The 21786-nt window shown below is 41.0% G+C and overlaps 1 protein-coding gene across 4 annotated transcripts in view; it reads right to left on the minus strand.

The window, feature by feature from the left end:
- The window catches only part of PIK3C2A (phosphatidylinositol-4-phosphate 3-kinase catalytic subunit type 2 alpha), an 88555-nt gene that overhangs the window by 35563 nt on the left and 31206 nt on the right, over nt 1-21786 (minus strand). For all 4 annotated transcript variants that reach the window (XM_034770169.1, XM_034770171.1, XM_034770170.1 and 1 more), the window contains exons 4-13: nt 21233-21390; nt 19323-19443; nt 16891-17002; nt 15474-15553; nt 15271-15334; nt 11740-11883; nt 3987-4029; nt 3687-3900; nt 3472-3594; nt 1497-1664 (exon numbers count right to left, since the gene is read on the minus strand). In XM_034770169.1, the coding sequence (XP_034626060.1) occupies nt 1497-1664; nt 3472-3594; nt 3687-3900; nt 3987-4029; nt 11740-11883; nt 15271-15334; nt 15474-15553; nt 16891-17002; nt 19323-19443; nt 21233-21390 (1227 nt within the window). The remainder of the gene's footprint in view (nt 1-1496; nt 1665-3471; nt 3595-3686; nt 3901-3986; nt 4030-11739; nt 11884-15270; nt 15335-15473; nt 15554-16890; nt 17003-19322; nt 19444-21232; nt 21391-21786) is intronic.

The following is a 21786-nucleotide window of genomic DNA, read 5'->3' on the forward strand; positions in this document are numbered from 1 at the left end:
CCCCAGCTGCACTCAGCTCCCCCGCCCACTGCTCTCCCCTGCTGGGGCAGGACGCAGAAGTTTTGTCCTGCAGCAGCCAAGCTCCCCCACTCCTTCTCCCAGCCGTGGTGCAGCCTGCTTTCCTGCCCCTCCTCCTCTCCTTCCCTGCGCCGCAAAAGCCCCGCGGCCCCGCTCTCCCGGCCGGAGCTCCAGCCGACGCACAACAGCCCCGCGGCCCCTTGCTAAAGCTGGCCCTGGGTAAAAGAGGCAGAAAAGAGGTAGGGATGGAGCCTTGGGGAAGGGAGTGGAACAGGACATATCCCTTCCAGGCCCCTGCCATGAGCCGCTCAGGGCAGGGGGCTGGGAGCACCCCCACAAGCTGAGCACCCCAGTCCTCTGCCCTGAACCTTCCCCCACACCCCAGCCCTCTGCCCTTCCCCCAACACCCAGCCTTCTGCCCTGCACCTCCACACACACGCAGCCCTCTGCCCTGACCTCTGAAGCCCCCCCCACCCACCCACCCTTCTGGGGGTGCGGGGGGCTTCAGAGGTCAGGCCCCACTCAGCCCACTGCCGGCCTAGGTGAACAGAACCCCAGGCTGGCAGCGAGCTGAGTAGGCTGGTGGCGTAAGATCAGCATTTTAATTTAATTTTAAATGAAGCTTCTTAAATATTTTGAAAACCTTGTTTACTTTACATACAACAATAGTTTAGTTATATAATCTATAGACTTATAGAGCGAGACCTTCTAAAAAACGTTAAGATGTATTACCGGCACGCAAAACCTTAAAGTAAATAAATGAAGACTTGGCACACCGCTTCTGAAAGGTTGCCTACCCCTGTTCTAGCCAAACGCCCCGGATGCTGTTCATTAAGTGCTATTCTCTCCCTCCCTATAGAATGTTCTGTCAGTGGAGAAAGGAGTACATTTTTTAATTTCGTAGACAATGTTGGACAACACTACTTGTGGACATATACGTACATGTAATCTACTGTTCACAGATCCTCAGTGGACTGCCTCAAGGATGCTCTCCTATTATGCTACAAATTGCTGCCACTCTGAAGTACTGCTCCACTCTATTCTCTATTTGGGAAAACTAGCATGTAAACAACAAGAAGTCTGGTGGCACCTTAAAGACTAACTGATTTATTTGGGGATAAGTTTTCGTGGGTAAAAAAAACAACACCACTTCTTCAGATGCTGTGGGTGAAATATGAACAGTCCTTGATTATTAATATAATCCAAACAGCCTATCAACCCAATCCTACTAATCAGTCAGTCTGTTAGGCGAATGCAGAACCATTTGAATAGCAGCATCTTATAAGCAGATTTCTATTTACTGTTGATCCTTCACATCTAATTAAGAGTAACTTCCAATGCAGCACTGTCTACAAGTCTTACCTTTGTCATTCTATTAAAAACAATGGCAAAGAAACAGCTTCTGAACTTGTGGCGATCTAAATCCTTTTATACACCCAAGTCATTAGTTAAAATAAACACACATTTTGGATGCTTACCGTCTAAAGTCAAAAAGAGGTAAAGAAACTTGACCCAACATCTCTGGGCCCTTTCTCTGTTTATTTGAATCAGGTGAACTTCCACTATTTTGATTTAATATTCCAAACAGAGTAAGACACAAGATCGATTCCAATGGCAATTGTGAAATCTGGATGGGGAAAATGATTCTGTAAAATAAAAGTATGTTAAAAAAGACAACTCAGAAGACAAGAAAGCATTAGAATCTTTAAAGGAAGTTACAATATATGTTAATGCTTTTTGTTCTCAAAAGGAAGTGAATTGGTGTTGAATGTTACTATGCAAATTTCATTCATTCACATGCTGCATCACATCTCTAGTGTCAGTAACAATTTCTGAAGGGTGCAAGGCAACAATCCTGCATCATATCTAAGTTCAAAAGTACCTCTTAATGGACGAGATTTCTTGTGTAAAATTACATGTTCTTTCCAAGGAGCTGGACTGTCTAGTATAAATTTTTCCACTTTTTTTGTTCACTATCAGGGCCTACAGATTTGGTTTAACACCTCTACTTTTCTAAGTTTAAACTAAAGTCAAGCTTTGAGACAACAGGTTTTCCATCCAAACGAAGTGCTGTTTCATGTAAGCATTTACATGTACTGAAATGGCACACAAAGTAGAACCTTCAAATCTTGCTGAACACTAATAAAATTCAATGGACAGAGTGAAGTTCACACTATTATTTTTCCTGCTTTGAAGTATTCTTTAGTTTTATTGTAAGGTCAGTTTTATATGCCAAAACCCTACACAATTCCTACATTAAATGGCCTGGAATTAGCCTGAGAGACCACCTGTCTCAGGGATACACTGCCCAGTTACCATCAGCAGACACACTCAGGTTAGATCCCTCAGTATAACAGAGGGCAGCTACTTGGTCATTCTATATAGAGAGTCCCAGGGAGTTTGAAATACTGTTCTGCCCTGGTGTAAAATAGCCAGGATTTTGTTGACCTATTTGTTTAACCTGGCCTTTGAAGAGATAGGTATAGGCAGGTGTGTAGGTTTGTAGGCATTTGGATTACAAGATGTTGCCTAGAAGAAGTGGAGAGTTGAACTGTATATTTAAATTTATAATTTTAAACAAAGGGAAAGGTGCTCAAGCCTATGTCTGGGCACTTTTTATTGTTTTAAGTGTGACGGGAGATGGTACTGAAACATGTGTATGGGTGATGGGAGCCAATTTTTAACCCCCAGGACTAGAACACTATCAATCCAGAGTTTTCCTTTTATTTTCTGCCCCCCCACGCTCAAAATCTAAATTAGCTCAACGACAGTTAAACATTCTCCCACACAGAAGATAAGATTTAATAGCAAAAAAGTCTGATGTTCTTAAGTGAGCATTTAAAGAGTCTGCCTTCCTGCCAGTGACAGCCCTCCCATCTAAGATTATTTTTAGAATGAGAATATATGCACAACTGTTGTCATACATTGCAAAGAACTGTTAAAACACACTGCTTGCATTTAAGTGAAGATTAGCTTATCACTGAAAAATGCTTAGAAACTCCAATGAGAAGGCAAGCTTCCAGAGTACTTACAATACCATAACAAGTTTTTCCCTCCCTAGACATTCAGGCCATAATGTCTAGGGAGGGAAGAAGCCTTTTTCCTGTTTTCTTCTTTATAGGTGCAAACTGTGCCCACAAAAAGGGAAGAGTTTTTTAAAATGTAAGTTTTCCAACAGTTTATAAATGTGAACAATCAGCATATTAGTAGAGAGCATTTGTTTCTTACCTCAACCCCCACACTTTTTCAAAATTAGCAGGGTAAAGTGCTACTCTAAGCCAGACAGTATTAACATGTCAGACATTTGTGATCACAGAAAGTCTAAGTTTACTAAGGAGTTCAACAGAATTAGCATCTTACACATCTCTATTAGCTAAGTATAGTTAGAAAATACTATAATTAAAAGATACAGAAATATTTTAATGAAGGAGCAGAAGTACTAAAATTACTTACAGTTCATCCCATTTAATCAGATAGAAGAAATTCTTGTATGTGCCAACCTTCTTGGACTGAACGGGTTTAAACAAATCTTTTCCATTATGGGTCAGAGAGCAAACCAAATAGTATTTTTCATAACTGGAAAGGAAAAGTCAATATGTTGAAGCAGGAACAACAAGAGATAGATAACTGATTTGTAAAAAGGGACATCAGTTTAATAAATTACTCACTTTGACACCCAACCGGTAAGAATTCCATGAGCAGCAAATATTGTGAATTGCAGGTGCTCTGTGGCAGTCCATGCTTCCTTAGTGCTTCTATTATTTTTTGTTGCAGAATTGCTGCTACTGCAGCCTGAGTTTAAGTGGAGGTGAAGAAGAGCATAGACTGCTGCAGTCAACTGGTCTATGCTCACTCGCACAGGGTTTTCAGGCTGCAATGAACCTAGATTATAATACATCTTTAATGCATATCTTCCTAAAACAACCATCTGAAAACTATTCTGAAATAAGATTAAAAGCTTTACTTACCAACTGAACTGTTGCTAGTGTCATCACTGGGCTTTAAGGACACCTGGCACAGTAAATTATGGCAAATTTCAGAAAAACATTGAAGCAGCTTACATCTAAATAATCCCCAATTGCCATTCTTCTCAATGACAAGCTTTGTAGTTTAAACACATTATGATTACCTGAAACACTGGGCTAGATTTAGGCTCACACTTTGGTCCCTTTACACTCTTCTATCACAAAAAGTCCATAAAAGCTACCATATGTGACTATCTGAGGATTCATAGTGAGTGATCAAGACCAGAGCAAACTGCTCTGGCAAGCCACAATCAGTGAAACAGCTGCTAGAGGACCATTTAAAAAAAAAAAAAAATCAGTAGTGCTGAGGATGCTCTAACTTACACCAAGGGACTAGGGGAACACAAAGGTGGTATACAGATCAGCTACTCCAAAGGAAAAGGACTGTTATAGTCAATATACCACTGCTAGAAAAAAACTGAAATACAATAGTCAAGATGTTTCTTTTATTTGATATGAGAACTTATTTCTCAAACTATGCAACAAATTTAGTGTGCAGCATGAACTTATACACCTAGGGAGCACCAAACTTTTTCAAAAGTGTATTCTATCAAAAGTATCTTTACCATACAGCTAGCCTCTACATTTTATTTTTTTGTTCAGTGACTAACTGATGAGACCAACTAGAAGTCAGTGCCTTAATTTTTCCATATCTGTTCCATTATTCCCTTTTAACAATTTCTTGTGTAAAAAGCAACCTGTATAATATGATGCAATAGCTGGATGCTCTATCTTCCATTACACCACTGTCATGTCATGAAGGGGTACTGCTGTAGCATAAAGAATGGAAAACCTCTTACTGATTACTTCCTTTCTGCTAGCAGCACCTCACACAATTCTGCATGTCTGGCCTGCTTTCCTCTCTCAGCAGCTCCGAGAAGGATCAGTGTTTTGGTGCTCCACGGTCTGGCCACATTACCTCTGCTCTTGCTTGCTGCCAGATGAGTTATTCCCAAGCTATGAAACTTGCATGACAACAAGTATTCCAGAGACAATGAAATAACTGTACCTTAGACCAAGACAGTCATATGGTAACAATGCCACTTAATATCTGACCCTGGACTCATGAGCCATCCAGGATGGCTAGGGCTATGGGAGACGCTGCTAGCAGAAAGGAAATTAGTGGTAAGAAATTCTGTTCTGCAGCTCTCTCTCTCTCCCCCACAATTCTAGACATCTGCGAAGCAGTGAGCAGTGAAACAAGTTTGGTAGGAAAGAAGTACCCTGCCCTTTTTGTGAGCTCGCTCAAGTCTATTATTTCTGGGCTACCGCCTGCAGCACTTTCCTGCTAAAGGAGATCTCTGCAGAAGACAGAAGGGCCACCCTGCAGTACTTTGAAGATGTTAGCTGTAGACCAAGTGGCCCACTTTGCAAATTTCCAAAGTGAACAAACCTGCTTGTTTCACCCATGAGGTTGCTAAGGATCTCATGAAAAGCACCTTGATCCCTTTGGGACAGGAGCCTCTGATGATCTGTAGGTTTCCACAATACACAGTCTAACCTACCTATCAATGGCAGACTTGGGGTATGTCTACACTATGAAATTAGGTCGAATTTACAGAAGTTGATTTTTTACAATCCATTGTGTATGTCCCCACTTAAGACCATTAACTCGGCAGAGTGCGTCCACAATACCGAGGCTAGCGTCGACTTTCGGAGCGTTGCACTGTGGGTAGCTATCCCACAGTTCCCGCGGTCTCCACCGCCCACTGGAATTCTGGGTTGAGCTCCCAATGCCTGATGGGGCAAAAACTGTGTCGCAAGTAGTTTTGGGTACACGTCATCAGCCCTCCTCCCCCTTCCATGAAAGCAATGGCAGACAATCGTTTTGCACCTTTTTTCCAGGGTCCCATCCACCGGACCCGCTCAGCCCGCTGCCTGCCTGGATGATCGGAACCCAGGCAGGCAGTGGGCTAAGAGGGTCGGCGGACAGCGCCCCAGACCAGCAGCGGGGTGAGCAGCTCAGCCCGCTGCCGGTCAGGGACTCCGTCTGCCAGCTCCTGCCAGCCAGGGTCCCGCTCAGCTGGCAGACCTTGGTGAGGTCGATCAGGGGTGCCTGGACAGACGTGGCTATCCTCCTCTTAGAGCACTGAATGGGAGTGACTCCAGGTCATTCTCTTCTTTAAGTTTCGTCTCATGGAGATTCAGTCCTGCCTGGAATATCATGCGAGCTGGAGGCCTCTGCCTCAGGCTGCTCTCCCAGCCGGAATTACGGCACGGTCGCACCTACTCCAGCCTGCTCCTTGCTCCCATGGCTCATGAAGCCTGGACAATAGTAAGGAGCAGTTCAACTTGTGGAATGACAAATTCAGAACGAAGGATTGCACTCTGTGGGCCACGTTTAGATTACTTCAGAGTCCTAGATAGCATTAGTCCCTAGGAAAGGCTTCATAAAAATTTTCCCCCGCCCCTAACAAAAATGTTAATTTATCAGAGCAGCTGAAAGGGTAAGGAACCCAGGACTGTAACTTAGAGAGTTTCCATATTATTTAACTCAATATAATTCAAAGTAAAATTTCACAGTGTGGTCTATTCCAAGACTAAAAATGCAGGAGGGGAGTCAGAAAAGGAACAGTGGCCTGTTTCTGCCCGGTTTTGAACCGGAGACATTCTGTGTGTTAGGTGAACGTGACCACCACTACACTATGGGGCTTCTCTTTTTTTTTTTTGCGCCACAGACTTTGCCGAATGCACAGGAATGTTTTCTCTAGCTATAGAAGCTACCTAATGCAATGTCTATATCTATGGCTTTCCTGCTCACAAAGTGGTCATGGTAAGCCTCCTGAAGCTCTTCCTGGATGGAACCAGAGAATCTTTCTTGGCACTGATTATGAAGCCATGTGCCTTGAGGAGAGTCAATGTCTGAGACATGCGCCCCTGTGCGATGCAGATTGTGATGGAGCTCTGATCAGTATGTCATCCAGGAAGGGGGTGAGTTCCCTGTGACCTGATTCTGGCTACTGTCCCCAACATCCTTGTAAAAACCCTGAGAATCCAGGACAGGCTGAATAGGAGTGTTCAGTACTGAAGTTTCCTGCCATAGGCAAACCCCAGAAGTCTGATGGCATGACATGATGGGGATATGGAGATAAGCTTCTGCTAGATCTACTGAAGTCAAGAATTCCCCTCCCCATCCTCCAGGCCAGGGATGACATTGTAGAGGCCAGGGTCTCTATCTGAAACTTCATTTCCTTCATCTACTCTGCCTTTTGAGGCAGAGAATGGCTCCGATAGCTCCCTCCCTGTCCCCCAATGGGATTCTGTACAATGAAGATGATTAAGTAGAACCCAGAGAACCTTTTTTCTGAGGAAACACACTATCACTCACATATCCAGAATATGAGATTTTGTTCTGGATCAGACTGTTTTACAGGGAGAGTGGAGCTGGATGACTGGATGAAGAACATATGAATGAGGTGAGCATCCCTGGCTTGCTACTTCCCTGACCCACTTATTAAGGAAAGCCATTCCTTTAAGAAATGGGAAATCCTGCCTCCTAGTTTCAGCTCTGGGCACAGGTCTGTGCGATCCTTGTCATAAAGTGGATTTTGGCAGGGCTGAGGTGATCTCCATCATTGGAGATTTTTAAGAGCAGGTTAGACAAACACTTGTCTGGAATGCTCTAGATAATACTTAGTCCTGCCACGAGTGCAGGGGACTGGACTAGAGAGGACCTCTCGAGGTCCCTTCCAGTCTCGCAAGTGGCTCACTAACGTGCCTCATGAGGCTCTTTGCAGCACATATTAAAAACACTAAATTAGTTAGTAAAAGCATCCAGATTGGTTATGTTATTAACCAACTGTAGTTGGTAAAATAATAATGCCTGGTCAGTCACTTCGCTGAAAATGAAATAATGAATTCATACTACTGTGGCACTTCTGGGTAATGCTGATGGCTAATTTGGCTCCTGAGTACTGAGGTCTGAGTATCGATGCTCTGGACTTTTCCCCAGACCTCGATTCCACTGTTCTCCCCTGGGGAATTTGATGTCTGTTTGCTGGCACCTCTGTGAGGATAAGGAATGAAAGGAGTGCCTCTGACAGCCGAACTATGTTGCATTTTGTCGCATTGTCAGCCATCACCTTATGCACCTTCTCTCCACAAAGGATGGAGCCTGTAAACCTGGCCAAGCACAGACCTGCTTAGTGAGTATCCAACTTTCAGGGCCAGAGCCATGGCTCAAGCTGTGAACCTCACTGCATCTCTTGAGGCATCGGCTACAAATGCTATTGCTAGGGCAACTTTCCTTAAAAGTGGAGCCAAAGCCAGGGTGATCTCTGTTCAAGGGCTTTGAGATCTTCCAGGCAGGAAAGAAATGCTCTTCCAAAGCAGATGGTCACCAGGATGGTGGCACAGGCACCTTCAAAGCCCTTTTTAAGAGAGTGACCTCCATCTTTCGATCCAGAACTCTACTTCTCAGGGAAGAATCCTATCCTGCTACAGCAGTGTCACCCATTGGTATCTCATAGATAGACCCGGTCGATTCTGGAATGTTATAGAGCCTGACATCGCACTTATTAACATGCTAGCCCTTATCAGGCTTGTTCCTTTTATCCCTAATCACCCCCTGGAAGGTTTCAGAGCCAGACAGCTCACCTTCATCAATAAAGGAGTGGAAGGAGGACGATAACTTGGATCTCCTGGATTTTTGTACTTCTTTCCTTTTTAGGTTTTTTTTTTCCCCTCTACCTTTTTAGAGCACTTTGGAACCGTAGCTCTGCCGCAACTTTGGTAAGGCCTTTTGCAGCTTGTCTTCCTTTGGCCCTGGAGCCCTCTTGAGAGGTCTGACTCAGAATTCTGTCTTGCTGGGGCCCATTCCCCCTCAGATCTCCTGGTCAGCTTAGGAATGAGAGGGACTGACTAGAAGCTTTGATTTTTCCCCAAGGTGCTGAGGACCCACTTTAAGGCTGGGACTTCTGGCCCCACAAGCCTCCACTCTTTGTTCAGCAGGGGTCCACTGGGACCTACTTGAGTGGAGTGATCAGGGTCCTTCTTGCTTTCAGAGCCTCTCTCTGCTCTGCACTGGGGTTCCTGGTCCTTTCCTTCCCCCATTAGAGTTGCAGCTGCCTCAGTGGGTAGGGGACCCCACCTGCCTATCTGACTCCTAGCCCCAGAGTTAGGGATGGAAGGCTGGGCACAACTTGGCATCTGCCGAGCCTGGAGAAGGTTGCCTCACCTATAAAGCACTGTTTGGATTTAACCTGGTGCTTTATCAGCTGCTCTGCCATGCCTGGAAGGGGCAGAGGAGACAGCACAGAAATGCTGCAGCAGAGGCTCAGGGAGGGCTAAACCAAGCCAGGGAGAAGAAGAAATGCTGCAAGAGAACATTGCTCCCACTGTGCAAAAAACTAGGCAGAACAGTTAAAATATGAGAAAGGGTGAGAGCAAAAAAATAAATAAAACAAAACCCACCAAACCCTGCCACTGCCTATTATCGAGGCAGAGAACGTCAGAGAAGAGCAGAGGGGGCATATCCAGACCACGTGGCACAAAAACACAGATTGGCCTCTGTGAGTTGCCTGCAAGAGACAGGAGAGCAGCCCAAGCATCCTCCAGAATGGTGGAAGATACTGGGCTGCAGAAATTGGGAATAAAATGCACAGGAATGTCACATGCCTAGACAAAATGAATAAGGGCTTGCTGGTCAAATTCCAATTCTAATAAACACACTCCATGCAAGTTCTCCCTTAGTTTTAGTTTAGTATAGGCTCTCTTAACTTCTTATCCTAAGTCATCAGGTAAAGAGACTATAAATGATTAAGTAACTGACAATCGATCCCAGAGACAGCTAAATTTAAGACATGGATGAAGTGAATCTTATACACCTCATGCCTACCTCACAGGAGTGTTAAGAAGTTTTGTTATTACTTATTTGTTGCTGATATGCTCAGTCAGATAAGACAGTTAAGACTATAAATATAGATAAAACCTAAGAACCTTGTAGTTATCAAAGATCTTAAAGCTTGGAAAATCAGTTTCCACAAAAGAGCTAACTACATTTTCACTTACAGAGTGAGTGTCTCCACACTATTTATAAAACACTCAGAGATCCTGGGATGACAAGTGCTATATACACACCAAGCATTACTAAAACATGATTGTACGTATATTTTTATCCAAAGATCTATTGTTTATTGTTACCCCTTGACTCGTCGTAACTGCTAAACATTGTATGTAGAGTTTTGATAGAGACTATTAGAGAATTCCAATTAAATGCAATTTTTTCCTTCTCCAGAAGTGAATGTCACTTACCTTTAACAAGGGTAATCTAAGTAAATATTTATTGCAAACAAATAGAAGATTTTTTTACATTAAAACAGATTACAGAAGTACACTAAGTTTTTATTATGAAATCATGACTCCACTCTCTATATGTGAGGATTTTTACATTCTAAGGACCACGCTCATTTTCAAAGTTTTCTTTTAGGCTTTGGATCAAAAATTTTGGAAATTAATCCAGTAAGGTTTGGAGCAACACTGAGTTTTTTTCTGTGACATTCCGTGGAGCACAGACTTTTATGCAGATTTTCTACATTTCCATGCCAAATTTTACTTTTCAGAAGCAGTCTGAAGGGGACTGTCTGTGACTCCCTGTTTAGGCTGTTATAGTGCCTGAGAAGTTTACATTTGGTAACTGGCTGGTGAAATCTAAGTATACATCTCACAACCAATTTACAAATACTACCGCCATCACAATGGTGAACCCAGGAAGGTTGGTGCCAGTATGATATTAGCATGGTGGAACAGCAAAAGGCACAACTCTGCAAAACTCTGGATTTTACGTTTTTGGCAGAGTTTTATTCCTTTCTGACAAAAAATATTTTCCTTCTAATGAAGATCCCCTTTTGGTATAGCTAAGTCAGATCTTGTCAAAAAGTAAGCCAACTTCAATGAAACAAACTGCTCAATTAAGGCGGCTTTTGGATGAGAATTTGCATAATTTGGGATCATCTTTGGTCCCGGACTCAATATTCAGAGAAGATGGAGTTTTGAAGTGCAATTGGTAGTTTACACACTACAGACAAGAACACTGATCATTGCTCATAAGAAAGGAACAGAAGTTCTTATCACTGCAGAAGGGCATGAACTAATCATTAAAGCTTCATTCAAATTTAGTGCACCCACTGCCATGCACAAGTCCACACAGCACAGTCTCAGGTTCTTGTATTGTACCCACATAATGTGAAAATATCAACACTCACTGCAATTTCAAAAACATTTATTTAAATAGGAGAGGATGCCAAGAGTTCACCATCAAATATTCTTTTGAACAGACTGAAAAGGGAATTTTTTAATCAAGCCTTCCACATTTGGTAGAAGTGTCCCTTTAAACTTTTTATTTTTAAAAGTCAACCCTACTTAGAAATATTGCAGGAGGTTTCAGTTATCACTGCTTCTGAAATAACTTTTTATTAAAAACGAAGAGTCCTTGTGGCACCTCAGAGACCAACCAATTTGGGCATAAGCTTTCATGGGCTAGAACCCACTTCATTAGATGCATGGGTTCTTGCCCATGAAAGCTTATGCCCAAATAAATGTGTTAGTCTCTAAGGTGCCACAAGGACTCCTCGTTGTTTTTGCTGATACAGACTAACACGGCTACCACTCTGAAACTTTTAAATAAATACTGATAAAATACTTCTATCAGAATGCCATTGATACAATGTGTTCAAGTTCACATGATAAACATGCTTACCTCAGGACTTTTACTCCTTGGAAGATTAACAACCCTCCTCAGCTTCTTTACAGAGTCTGTTATTGCTTGAGTTTCTACGCCATCCAGTGCATAACAGATTTTTCTTACAGCCTTGATTACATGATCTACTGCTTTCTGTTGGTTCTAGTGAGAAAAGTACACAGACAAAGAAAGGAAGAATTTTGATGATGTTTGCAGAAATTGAGATTGTTGCAGTCAAAAAAAAAAATCAAGATAAAATTTTAGAGGGGAAGTCAAAAAAACAACAACACGGTTTTGGACATTATCTATGGATATAGCTGCTCAGTTCCACTGAAAAGTTAAGTTTTTAAACTAAAAATCAGTTTTGAAATCACATACGAGTTATGACATCAACTTATAAAGTACAAGTCAAGAATTCTTCCTTGAACTAAACTGCTTATGGCTCATTTATCAAGGTATGAATCACAGGCCTGGTATGGATCCTAGTATATATCCTCCCAGAAAGAGCTTGCAAGATTTCTAGCCATATCTTCCTTTTACATCTATATTTCATGGTACAGAGACAATTAAGACCAAATCTTCTGCTCATGATCCATCAGCTCCAATGGAGTGTGATTCAACGTGATGGAGGAATAGTATGAGTAAACAATGATTCTGTTCAAACGCAGACTTAATCATTGTTTAATGTGTGGCCCCATGCTTCAGACTTTATACTATCTAACCTCTCTTCTTATTGAGGTAATGGTCTGCAGAAACCTTACCTCAGTCGTTACACACCAAAATTTCTGCAACAAGGCAGAAGTGCTCCAGACTAGCTTCTTACAGCCTTGCCTCATCCACTATCAAAATTGGGCAATGATTGAGACAGGAGTCCTTTGGGACATAAGGAAGTGAGAATAGGGACTATATAACCGAAGATCAAGTAGACACACGTGCACACGCTGGAGAACTTTGCTTAGTAGTAACCATCATGGAAGCACACATGCCTTTTTGAACCCTCATAGCCCCTCCCCGGGGTACTTATGGGCAGTAAGTACCCCCCTCAATTCTTTCACATTGAAAGCCAAAACTGGCGACTGATGCAGAAGGGATGGAGAGTCTGTTATGGAATACACATCTGCACCCACTTCTCGAAGAACAATTACAGCAAAAGTAGATCATTTTTCTTTTTTGAGTAATTACAGACATATATTTCACTCAAGTGAGTCAAGCAGTAATGGAAGCGGTGGGGCTCAGTGTCTACTTAAAACAACTGAAGAACTGCCTGTCCAAAGTTTGCATCTGATCTAGAGATAGTTGTAATAGCATAGTGCTTGGTAAAAGTATGCACGGAAGACCGGGTAGTGGCCCTGCATGTGTCCAATATAGACACATCACTGAGAAAAGCGACTGAAGCCGTCTGGGTTCTCATCAAATGAATCAGTCTATTGTGGAGGTGTAGCCTGAGCTAGCCCACATGCTGTCATAATAAAGGACGTAATCCACGTGGAAATCATCTGTGTGCCTGACATCCCCTCTTCTGATCCACTCAGACACGAAGTTGAAGTGATGCACAAAAGTTTAGTGCTTTTCAGATAGAATACCAAGGATCATCATACAACCAACAAATCAATGTGCTGCTCATCTGCATTCAAACGAGGCTTAGGAAAAAGATGCAGTAAATTTACTGATTTGTCTAAAGTGGTTTCACAGTTTCACCAGACCACACCCAAAATTGGTTATGAAGGACACCCTGTCTTTGAAAAAACTGTGTATAGAGGCCTGGCCATTAGGGCCTGCAGTTCACTTAGTCTCTTATTGTTATCATATTCACAAGGAGAGTGTCTTTTGGCAAAAGGAAGGACAGGGAACAAGTTGTTAAGTGCTCAAATGGAGGTCCCATGAGGGAAGCTAGCACAGTGTTACGATCCCACAAGGGAACAGCTTCTTTTACAAGTGGATAAAAGGCAGACAACCCCTTTTAGAAATCTTCCATAGAGTGAGAGAAAAATATGGAATCCACTTACCTTGCTATTAATGGTTAACATAAGCTATTTGAACACAAAAATATTTACAATGTTTACAGAATTAGTTATCTGGCAAGGCCTAAGCAACTTGTTCACCAAACTCAGGAAGACAAGAAGAACCATTTCAAAGATGAAGAAAATACAATATCTTCTTTGATAGTCTTTAAACTTATCAATAAATGGTTAAGAATCATTTAAATTTAAGAAATACTTTTAAACATAGAAAAAACAGCTGTAATCTGGATTAATTTAAAATGGAATTTTGACTCCTATTAAATTCTGATAGAACCATAAAGTTGAATTACAACCCTGTTGCTTACACATTCCCAGAATGCACATGCAGGAGCTGAAGATGCTAGCAAAGTCCTCACATATAACTTAGACAATGAAGCTGTCAACGGATAATATTTGGATCCAGTCATGCCCCTGAAAGAGGTGCCTCTTCGATCCTTAGTAAGGCTATGAAAGCCAAGAATTTGGATACTAGCTCTTGGCATTCTTAGCTTCATCTCATCCACCTCATCTCATTCAAGCCAGCAAACAGAAGCAGCAAAAAGACAGCTAAGACACCAAAGAGCAAAGAAACCACCACACTGCATCAAGAAATAATCTTCCAGTTCAGCATTGCAACATGACATCACCGAGAATTCAACGTTAGTGCTTTTACACACTCAGGCTCACCACTATCAGTGGATTAGATTTGAGTTATAACCTTAAATTTATTTTAAGGTGATATGTAAATACTATTGTTGTTTAAGATACTAACTGTTTCTCCTGTTAAGCAAAAGATTGTTTAGACTATGTATTCCTGGAGAGATACAAGCTAATCTTAGTAAACAAAAAGAAACAGTAGGATTTAATTTGAGTACAAGACTCAAAATTTTAATTAAGTTGCCTGTTCCAAGACTGTTCCCTACAGTGAGTTGATGAGTTTAAGAAAAACATTGCTCTTATAAATGAGTAATTCTTTAATTACCATCTAAATAAACCAAGTTAAATACTTTCTTCAGTTTTATAGGATTTTCAGTTTTTCATAGTTAACAAGCAGTAGTATTTTGCTTTTCTTTAGTCGTGCTGTCCTCTAAGGAATGGTAAGAGCCATAAAGGACTAAAATAACTGAGGTGTCACATCTCTGAACTGGCAGTGAGATACAATCATTAAGATCTGGTCTATTGCCCTTATTTCTCTAGGCTATACATTTTTAGCACTTTGGGGGATAAAATTACTTGGAACGCAACGCTTGGAAAACCACTCCATTTACCCTTATGGGTAGATGAACAATTATTTTAGTTGTGTGTGATGAGGAAGACAGACAGGAAAGGAGATCTGAAAGCCTAGAACTTGGGATCAGATTTTAACAGGGAGAACTGAAAGACCTTGTTAGTTCTTAGTTTTTTAAATGCCATTAGTATTTTTGTAACTCACCTTCTTGTATTGAGAGAGTTAAGATGCATATAAAGTGTACAAGATCATTCTTATGCAAGCTTTAGTATAGCACTAATTTGAAGGAGAATTTGTACTAGAAAAAAAAAGGTATCTTACCTTGTTTTTAAGAGCCATGTCAGTTTGAATATGGTAAGCCTCTAGGAGCTCTTCAACAGAATGCCTGGAATACATGATTAATTACTGTACAAGTGGAAGTTCATACTATATACCAACTTCTCACTAAAGGCAAATATAGTAAATTGTTCGAAAATTTAGCAGAAGACGACTTGATCATGAAGGCTGTAAATTACATATGTTACCTTGAAATATTTTCTCTGAAAGGCTTTTCTGTTTTGTAGAGGTGTTTTGTTAAATTTGTAGGTGTCCTATCATCTTCTTCCTAGTAATGAGAAAAATATTGGTAATTCAGTCAGTATTTGACATAAAAAACAATTCCCTTAATTCAAGTTATAAAATGTAAACATATTTTAGACACAATATTTTTAGATGCAAAGACTGTAAAAAGCAACTGGGCCAAGATGTTTAAAAATGGATGCCTCAAGTTATGCTGCTAAATCCATATTTAAAGCACCTAAATAAGTGACCCAATTCTCAGAGACACCGAGCACCCAACGATTCCCATTGATTGCATCCAGCAGCTCCCACTGCAAAAAATATTTTCCATCTGAGGGTCTCAAAGCACTTTGAAAACATAAATGAAACCTCAACATCCCTTTAAGGTAGGGAAAGTACAGATTGACCCCTCTGTGCCTCCATTTCCGAGAGTCACATAGAAGTCCAGATCTCTCTTCTGGTGTGTGCTTTAGGTATGTGCTGTCTTCTATAAATATAAGCCAAAAATGGCAAGACATTTTGGAATAGATGGGGGGAGGGATAGCTCAGTGGTTTGAGCATTGGTCTGCTAAACCCAGGGTTGAGAGTTCAATCCTTGAGGGGGCCATTTAGGAATCTGGAGCAAAAATCTGGTCAGGGATGGTACTTAGTCCTGCTGTGAAGGCAGGGGACTGGACTGTATGACCTTTCAAGGTCCCTTCCAGTTCTATGAGATAGGTATATCTCCATATAATAATTGGACTTGAGGGATTCTTAGAGAGTCTACTTTTCATGAGAGCCAGTTTAGTATTCATTTTGTTCATGACCTGCCCTCAGTGGAATCCTGCAAGTGGAAGTGGCTGCTGTTTGTGTAATTGGCTTAATTTCTGCAAATAATAATCAGCCTTATTCAACAGGACTACTTTCTTCTTGGTTGGGGGGAGGGAGAGCAGTGGTGGGTGGGTGGGCGGTTTCCTAACTCAGAAAGAGGACAGTAGAAAAAGACCAGCTCCTCCTCTACTCCCTCCTACACAACCATCAATTCCCACCCGAAATGATAGCCTAGTCTAAAATGGTAAATTAAAAATGCATATGGATCACTGTATTTCCTCTATTTAGAGGAGAAAGTCAAGCACAACACTATGTGGATTAACTACAGTCTGTTACTCATGTAACAAAGTTATATTTCAATCAGATCATAAAAACCTTTGTTGTATTTTCTTATGCTCTCAAAGTCCAATCCAGAGGTTTAAGAGATTATATAGATTTGTAAATCCATAAAGGATTTTTTACCCATTTGGCGGTATATTCCACCTTCCCCTTCCAGGATGGCAACATTACATATACAGTTTCAGCCATATAAAAATCAGGATTATTATAACTGGAAGTTTAGTTTGTACTTACTGTTCGTGCCAGATCTCTGCATACTACACTATGGGTCAGGAGCTGCAGTTTAATCTCTGCATCCCATTTTCGACAGTTCTGAATGTATTCATGACTTCCTACACAGTGCTTACTGTTAAATGAATGAATGCTGTAGTTACCTGCCATTTCAAAATATGCAACAAATGTTTTTCAAACAGCACTCAGATAGTCAAAATAGCCCTGTCTGAGTCCTCCTCATCCTTCAGAAATACTTTGAAAATCCAAGATCTAGGTTAGACGTTAATATCTTGATTCAGCATTTAGTCCTGCAGAACATCTCTGAATTTTCAGCCATTGAAGAGAATTAAGACTGCCACAGGACGTAGGTGGTCTTAAAAACGTAACCATTTACAGAATCCCAGTAGCATGCATGGTCAACCGCCAATTCCAAATTAAGTATTTAAGAGTGCATCTTAATTCTGATTTAAAAATCATCAATTCCTTCTGTGCCTACAGATTCATTTACCAGGTTGCTGACATCTGAATAGCAGCTGAAAACTGTGTTCTCTCACTATAGTCAAAAGAGCCTAGAAGCCTGCATACAAGCACTCTCATTCACCACATGATTTAGATGAGGAATAGACAGATTTCTAGGAAACTTTTCAAGTCGTCTTAGTTTCCTCACTTTGCAGGATATGGGATCCCAGCATATGCTCAGATGTTAAAACAGGAAACAGATCCCATATAACAAGTCTCTTTAAAATTCTTATCCACAAAGAGAAGCAAGAAATTCCAGTTACAAAGCCTTCTTCAGAGATTTGAAGCAAAGGAGAATTTGGTCGTTTAATTTTTTCTTTCAATCCATGAAGAATTTGAGAACCCCAGTCACACCACAGAATGCTGAATCAGACTATCAGGGTTGGAAGGGACCTCAGGAGGTCATCTAGTCCAACCCCCGGCTCAAAGCAGGACCAATCCCCAGACAGATTTTTACCCCAGTTCCCTAAATGGCCCCCTCAAGGATTGAACTCACAACCCTGGGTTTAGCAGGCCAATGCTCAAACCACTGAGCTATCGTCCCCCTCCCTCCCCAAGATTCTCTAACCCCCCGTTTAATTTCCTCCTACTTTTCTCTTGTGCAATGAGGTTCTCTCCTTGGTTATGAACCCAGAAACAGCCCAAAATACTACTTGTCTATGATAGATTAGAAATGACTACATGTTTTCCAAGTGTATTCCACATCATATTTGAAAAAGAGCATTCAGAAGTAAAAAGGTCACTCGGGGGCAAGGGGCAGAGGGAGGGAGAAGGGGTATCCTTACGTCACAGCCTCAAGAGAGGTGAGAAGGCAATTTAGGAAAAGGCCTAAAGCCTGTTAAGGCAGAATAGGAAAACTTAAAATTTTCCCAAATGACAAAATATAAACATGTAACTAGAATCTACCATCAATAAAGAATGCAAATGTGGCTTGTATTTTGATGAGTCTAATCCTCCACAGTACTTTTATTTTTAAAGTGAGTAGGAGGGGCTACAAACCTCAGCACAACTGATTTAACATCACTTCCATTTCTATACCATGATCCAACACATGACAAGATTTGAAAGATGTTCATCAGAGTCTAGGATCATGAAAACAGCCTTAGTGGAAACAGGATTCTCATTACAAGGTTATATTCCAAACCCCGAAGTTAGCTTTTACTGAACTTAAAGCAGTGTGAACTTTGTTCAATCCCTTATGATCTGACAGCCTGTTGCTTAAATCAGCACTTTATCCACAACATCAATTTCTAATGAAGAAGGCTCAGAAAACAGGAAGTTCAGGTAAGAGAATGAATATGAGCTGAAGTGTGAAAACTAGTGCCGTGGAGAGGCAAATAAGGTGATTTATATAAAGTTAAAAAGTGAATTCAGTGCAGGGAAGAGCGGACATACTGAGACCTAAAATGTTGTCTCATTTATTTGCTGAACAGGCAAAGAGGTACCTAACAGTTTTGAAATGCAGCATGGTACTCAAGCAACTTTAAATTCTATAGCTTTTCAAATGCCCCCCCCGGACCATGTCATCCCCACTTCAGTCGGACAGTCACACAACAGCTACTGTAACCAAGCTAGAAGAAACTCAAAGACCAGAGTAACTTTTGAAAGATTACTCTCAAGAGGAGAGTGGAATGAATATAGAAATGGGAACTGATCATCACATGATGTAGTAGAGCACAAAAGGCTAATACATGCAGGAACAGAAAAGCCAGTTCCCAGATTCATTAATCTGCAGGGACATAGTACCTATGCACACACACTTCCTCCCCTGTGTCCCCCACTACAAAGGAAAAGTAGTAATATTCAAATTCTAATATTCACTAAAAATTCAAATTTTACAAATTTACTTTTACACATTTAATGGATAGATTTTCTAGTAACTGTGTCCCGAACTGAATGACAGTTAAACATTAATAAAAATTAAGTTGGCTTACTTCTGTAGAACTTCTTCTTGACCACAGACTTTCAGGATATAGCTGCTAATGTCCACTTCATTCAAGTCATCATGTACCCAGCAAAGTGCCTGCATTATTATAAGCTCGACAGGAGAACTCCCTGTTTAAAAAAAAAAAAAAAATCACCACAACCCACATCTGGAAGTTAAATAGCAATTACTGTACACCTCTGCTAATTCAATTGTAGTTGCTTACTCTACTTTTACAGAAGCAGGCAACATTATCCTCAACACACACACACACACACACACACACACACAGTGTCTTATCTGAAAGGGTCTCAAAGCACATTAATTACAGCGCTCTCTGTAATACACATTACAAACGAGAAATCACTCTAGTCATCACTGAAATTCAGCCACATGCTTGAGGCAGAATGCGGCAGCTGTTGAACAAAGGTGCGACACTACATAACTGTTTAGGAAAAGAAAACCACCTCCAACTGAAGCTGGAAAGGGGAATTTTTTAGGCATGATGCAATTACCCAAATTGCAATCTTGCTGGGACAACCAGAAACCACATTCTGAGCCGGATCTTAGAATCTTTAATAACCAGAAGTGGTCCAAAAAAAATCAGTAATTTTCTTCTCAAACAGGAATCCTTATTGTACTGGAACACTGATTTAGACCCAACTTTGATGGAAGAAAATTAAGTAGGTTACTAAGGGACCAGGAGACGGCTCTGACAGATAACGTAGAAAGCCACCGCTTCTCGCAGCTCACATTGGCCGGGAATGGCGAACCGTGGCCACTGGGAGCTGACAGCAGCTGTACCCGGTAAAGAAAGCGTGTCGCGGCCCGCCAAAGGCTTACTCTGAACAAGCCGCAAACCAAGTTTGGGAACCCCTGCTCTACAGCAAGGAAAGTACCTGATCTCTCACATCTCGCAGAAGAGTCTATTATTCACAGTGGAAATATCCATATGCTGGTGGAAACCAATACAGGAAGTTGAGGTTCCATATGTTCTCATTCTGAGTTGCCTAATGTAGCACCTACAACAGCAGTGTAGTTTGGCATTTGTGAAGCATGTAAAAATTCTAGGCGTCTACAGTTTCAGCTACTGCAGACTAGAACACCAGGGGAGTGCTGAGGCACCCATTTTCTTATGAGATAATTAACCCTCACGGAAAAGAGATTCTTAGCTGCCCAGAGGTCAGAGATTCTTAGCTGCCCAGATTCTTTCCTTCCATAGGCCATTCAGTATTTCCTGCTTGTTCAGGTAGGACAGATAACCGCAGTTGTCACCTAACTTCCTTACCAGGGATTGCTAAAAGTTAACAATATCCACATTTACGGCTGAGTTTTAATATACCGTGCAGTCTTGTCCCCGAAAGGGACATAACCTTTGCCGCCTTCTTCAAGGCAGGTTAGATCTTAATTCCCAGAGCAGTGTTTGTGATTGAATTGGGCTGATTTGCAAGTGTCTTGCTGAATCCATACTTTTTTGATGACTGGCATCATGTGCTCAAAAACTTAAGCGATTAATTTAAGTCAAAGTATCTATCCCTTATAAATCACAAAAATAACTTTTGAAGTGTCAGCAGAATATGACATGATGCAAGGATGTCTATCTGACCCTGTAGACAGCCTCAAACAACTTTGAGGGAAGTCTGAATTGCTTTGTTTCAGTGTTTTCAAATACATTTGAATAAAAAAAAATAAATAAAATTTAATTCATAACTAGGCTGAGAAAGGTCCAAAAGGAAAATTTTCCTTGAAAAGGCTGTAAGTACCAAAAAAGTAAGGTTTAGAATGGGTGTGCCATCTCAATATTTATAATTAAGACTTTCAGAAGTCACTTTGCTAATTTTTTTTGAGTTACTTATTCCTTTGAATTCAATCTGTTGAACTACAAAAATGAACTGTGAACTATAAAATGGAAACACTTACCATCGCATGTAAATGTTACTGGCTGTTGGAATCCTTCAATTTCTATAGAAACCTTGATACTGGCATTCTCCCCACTTATATTTCTTTGCAACATGACTGGACTGAGCACAAAGCCTGGATTTGTGTGCTGATTGGTATAGGGAAAGTTGGTCCTCAATCTGTAAACAAAGAGGGTTTTAGTTTATGAAATATTCTATGTATAAGCCCCTTGTCTGTCATGCACTGCAATGGACTTGTCTGAAAGTAGTACCAAAGCCCAGCAAGCAGTTGAAAAGGCTTTTTCATTCTTAATTTAAGCTGTAGATACAGAAACATTTGACTTGTCTGCTCTTTGCACCCCAAGACTGCCCACAACAAACAGATGAGCAACTAGTTTAAAATTAGTGTGTAGGCTGGAGCAAGAGATGACTTTCATAAGCTCATTGATACCCATTATCTTGATATTTGCATGATGTTCTGAATTTCCATGTTTAACTTTAAGTTACAATATAAATTTAAGAGAGCAAACTATACTGTAGCATCTGCATAAGACAACTAATTTTCATTCGTTAAAA

This window comes from Trachemys scripta, chromosome 4 (genome assembly GCF_013100865.1).
Source record: "Trachemys scripta elegans isolate TJP31775 chromosome 4, CAS_Tse_1.0, whole genome shotgun sequence".
NCBI lineage: Eukaryota > Metazoa > Chordata > Testudines > Emydidae > Trachemys > Trachemys scripta.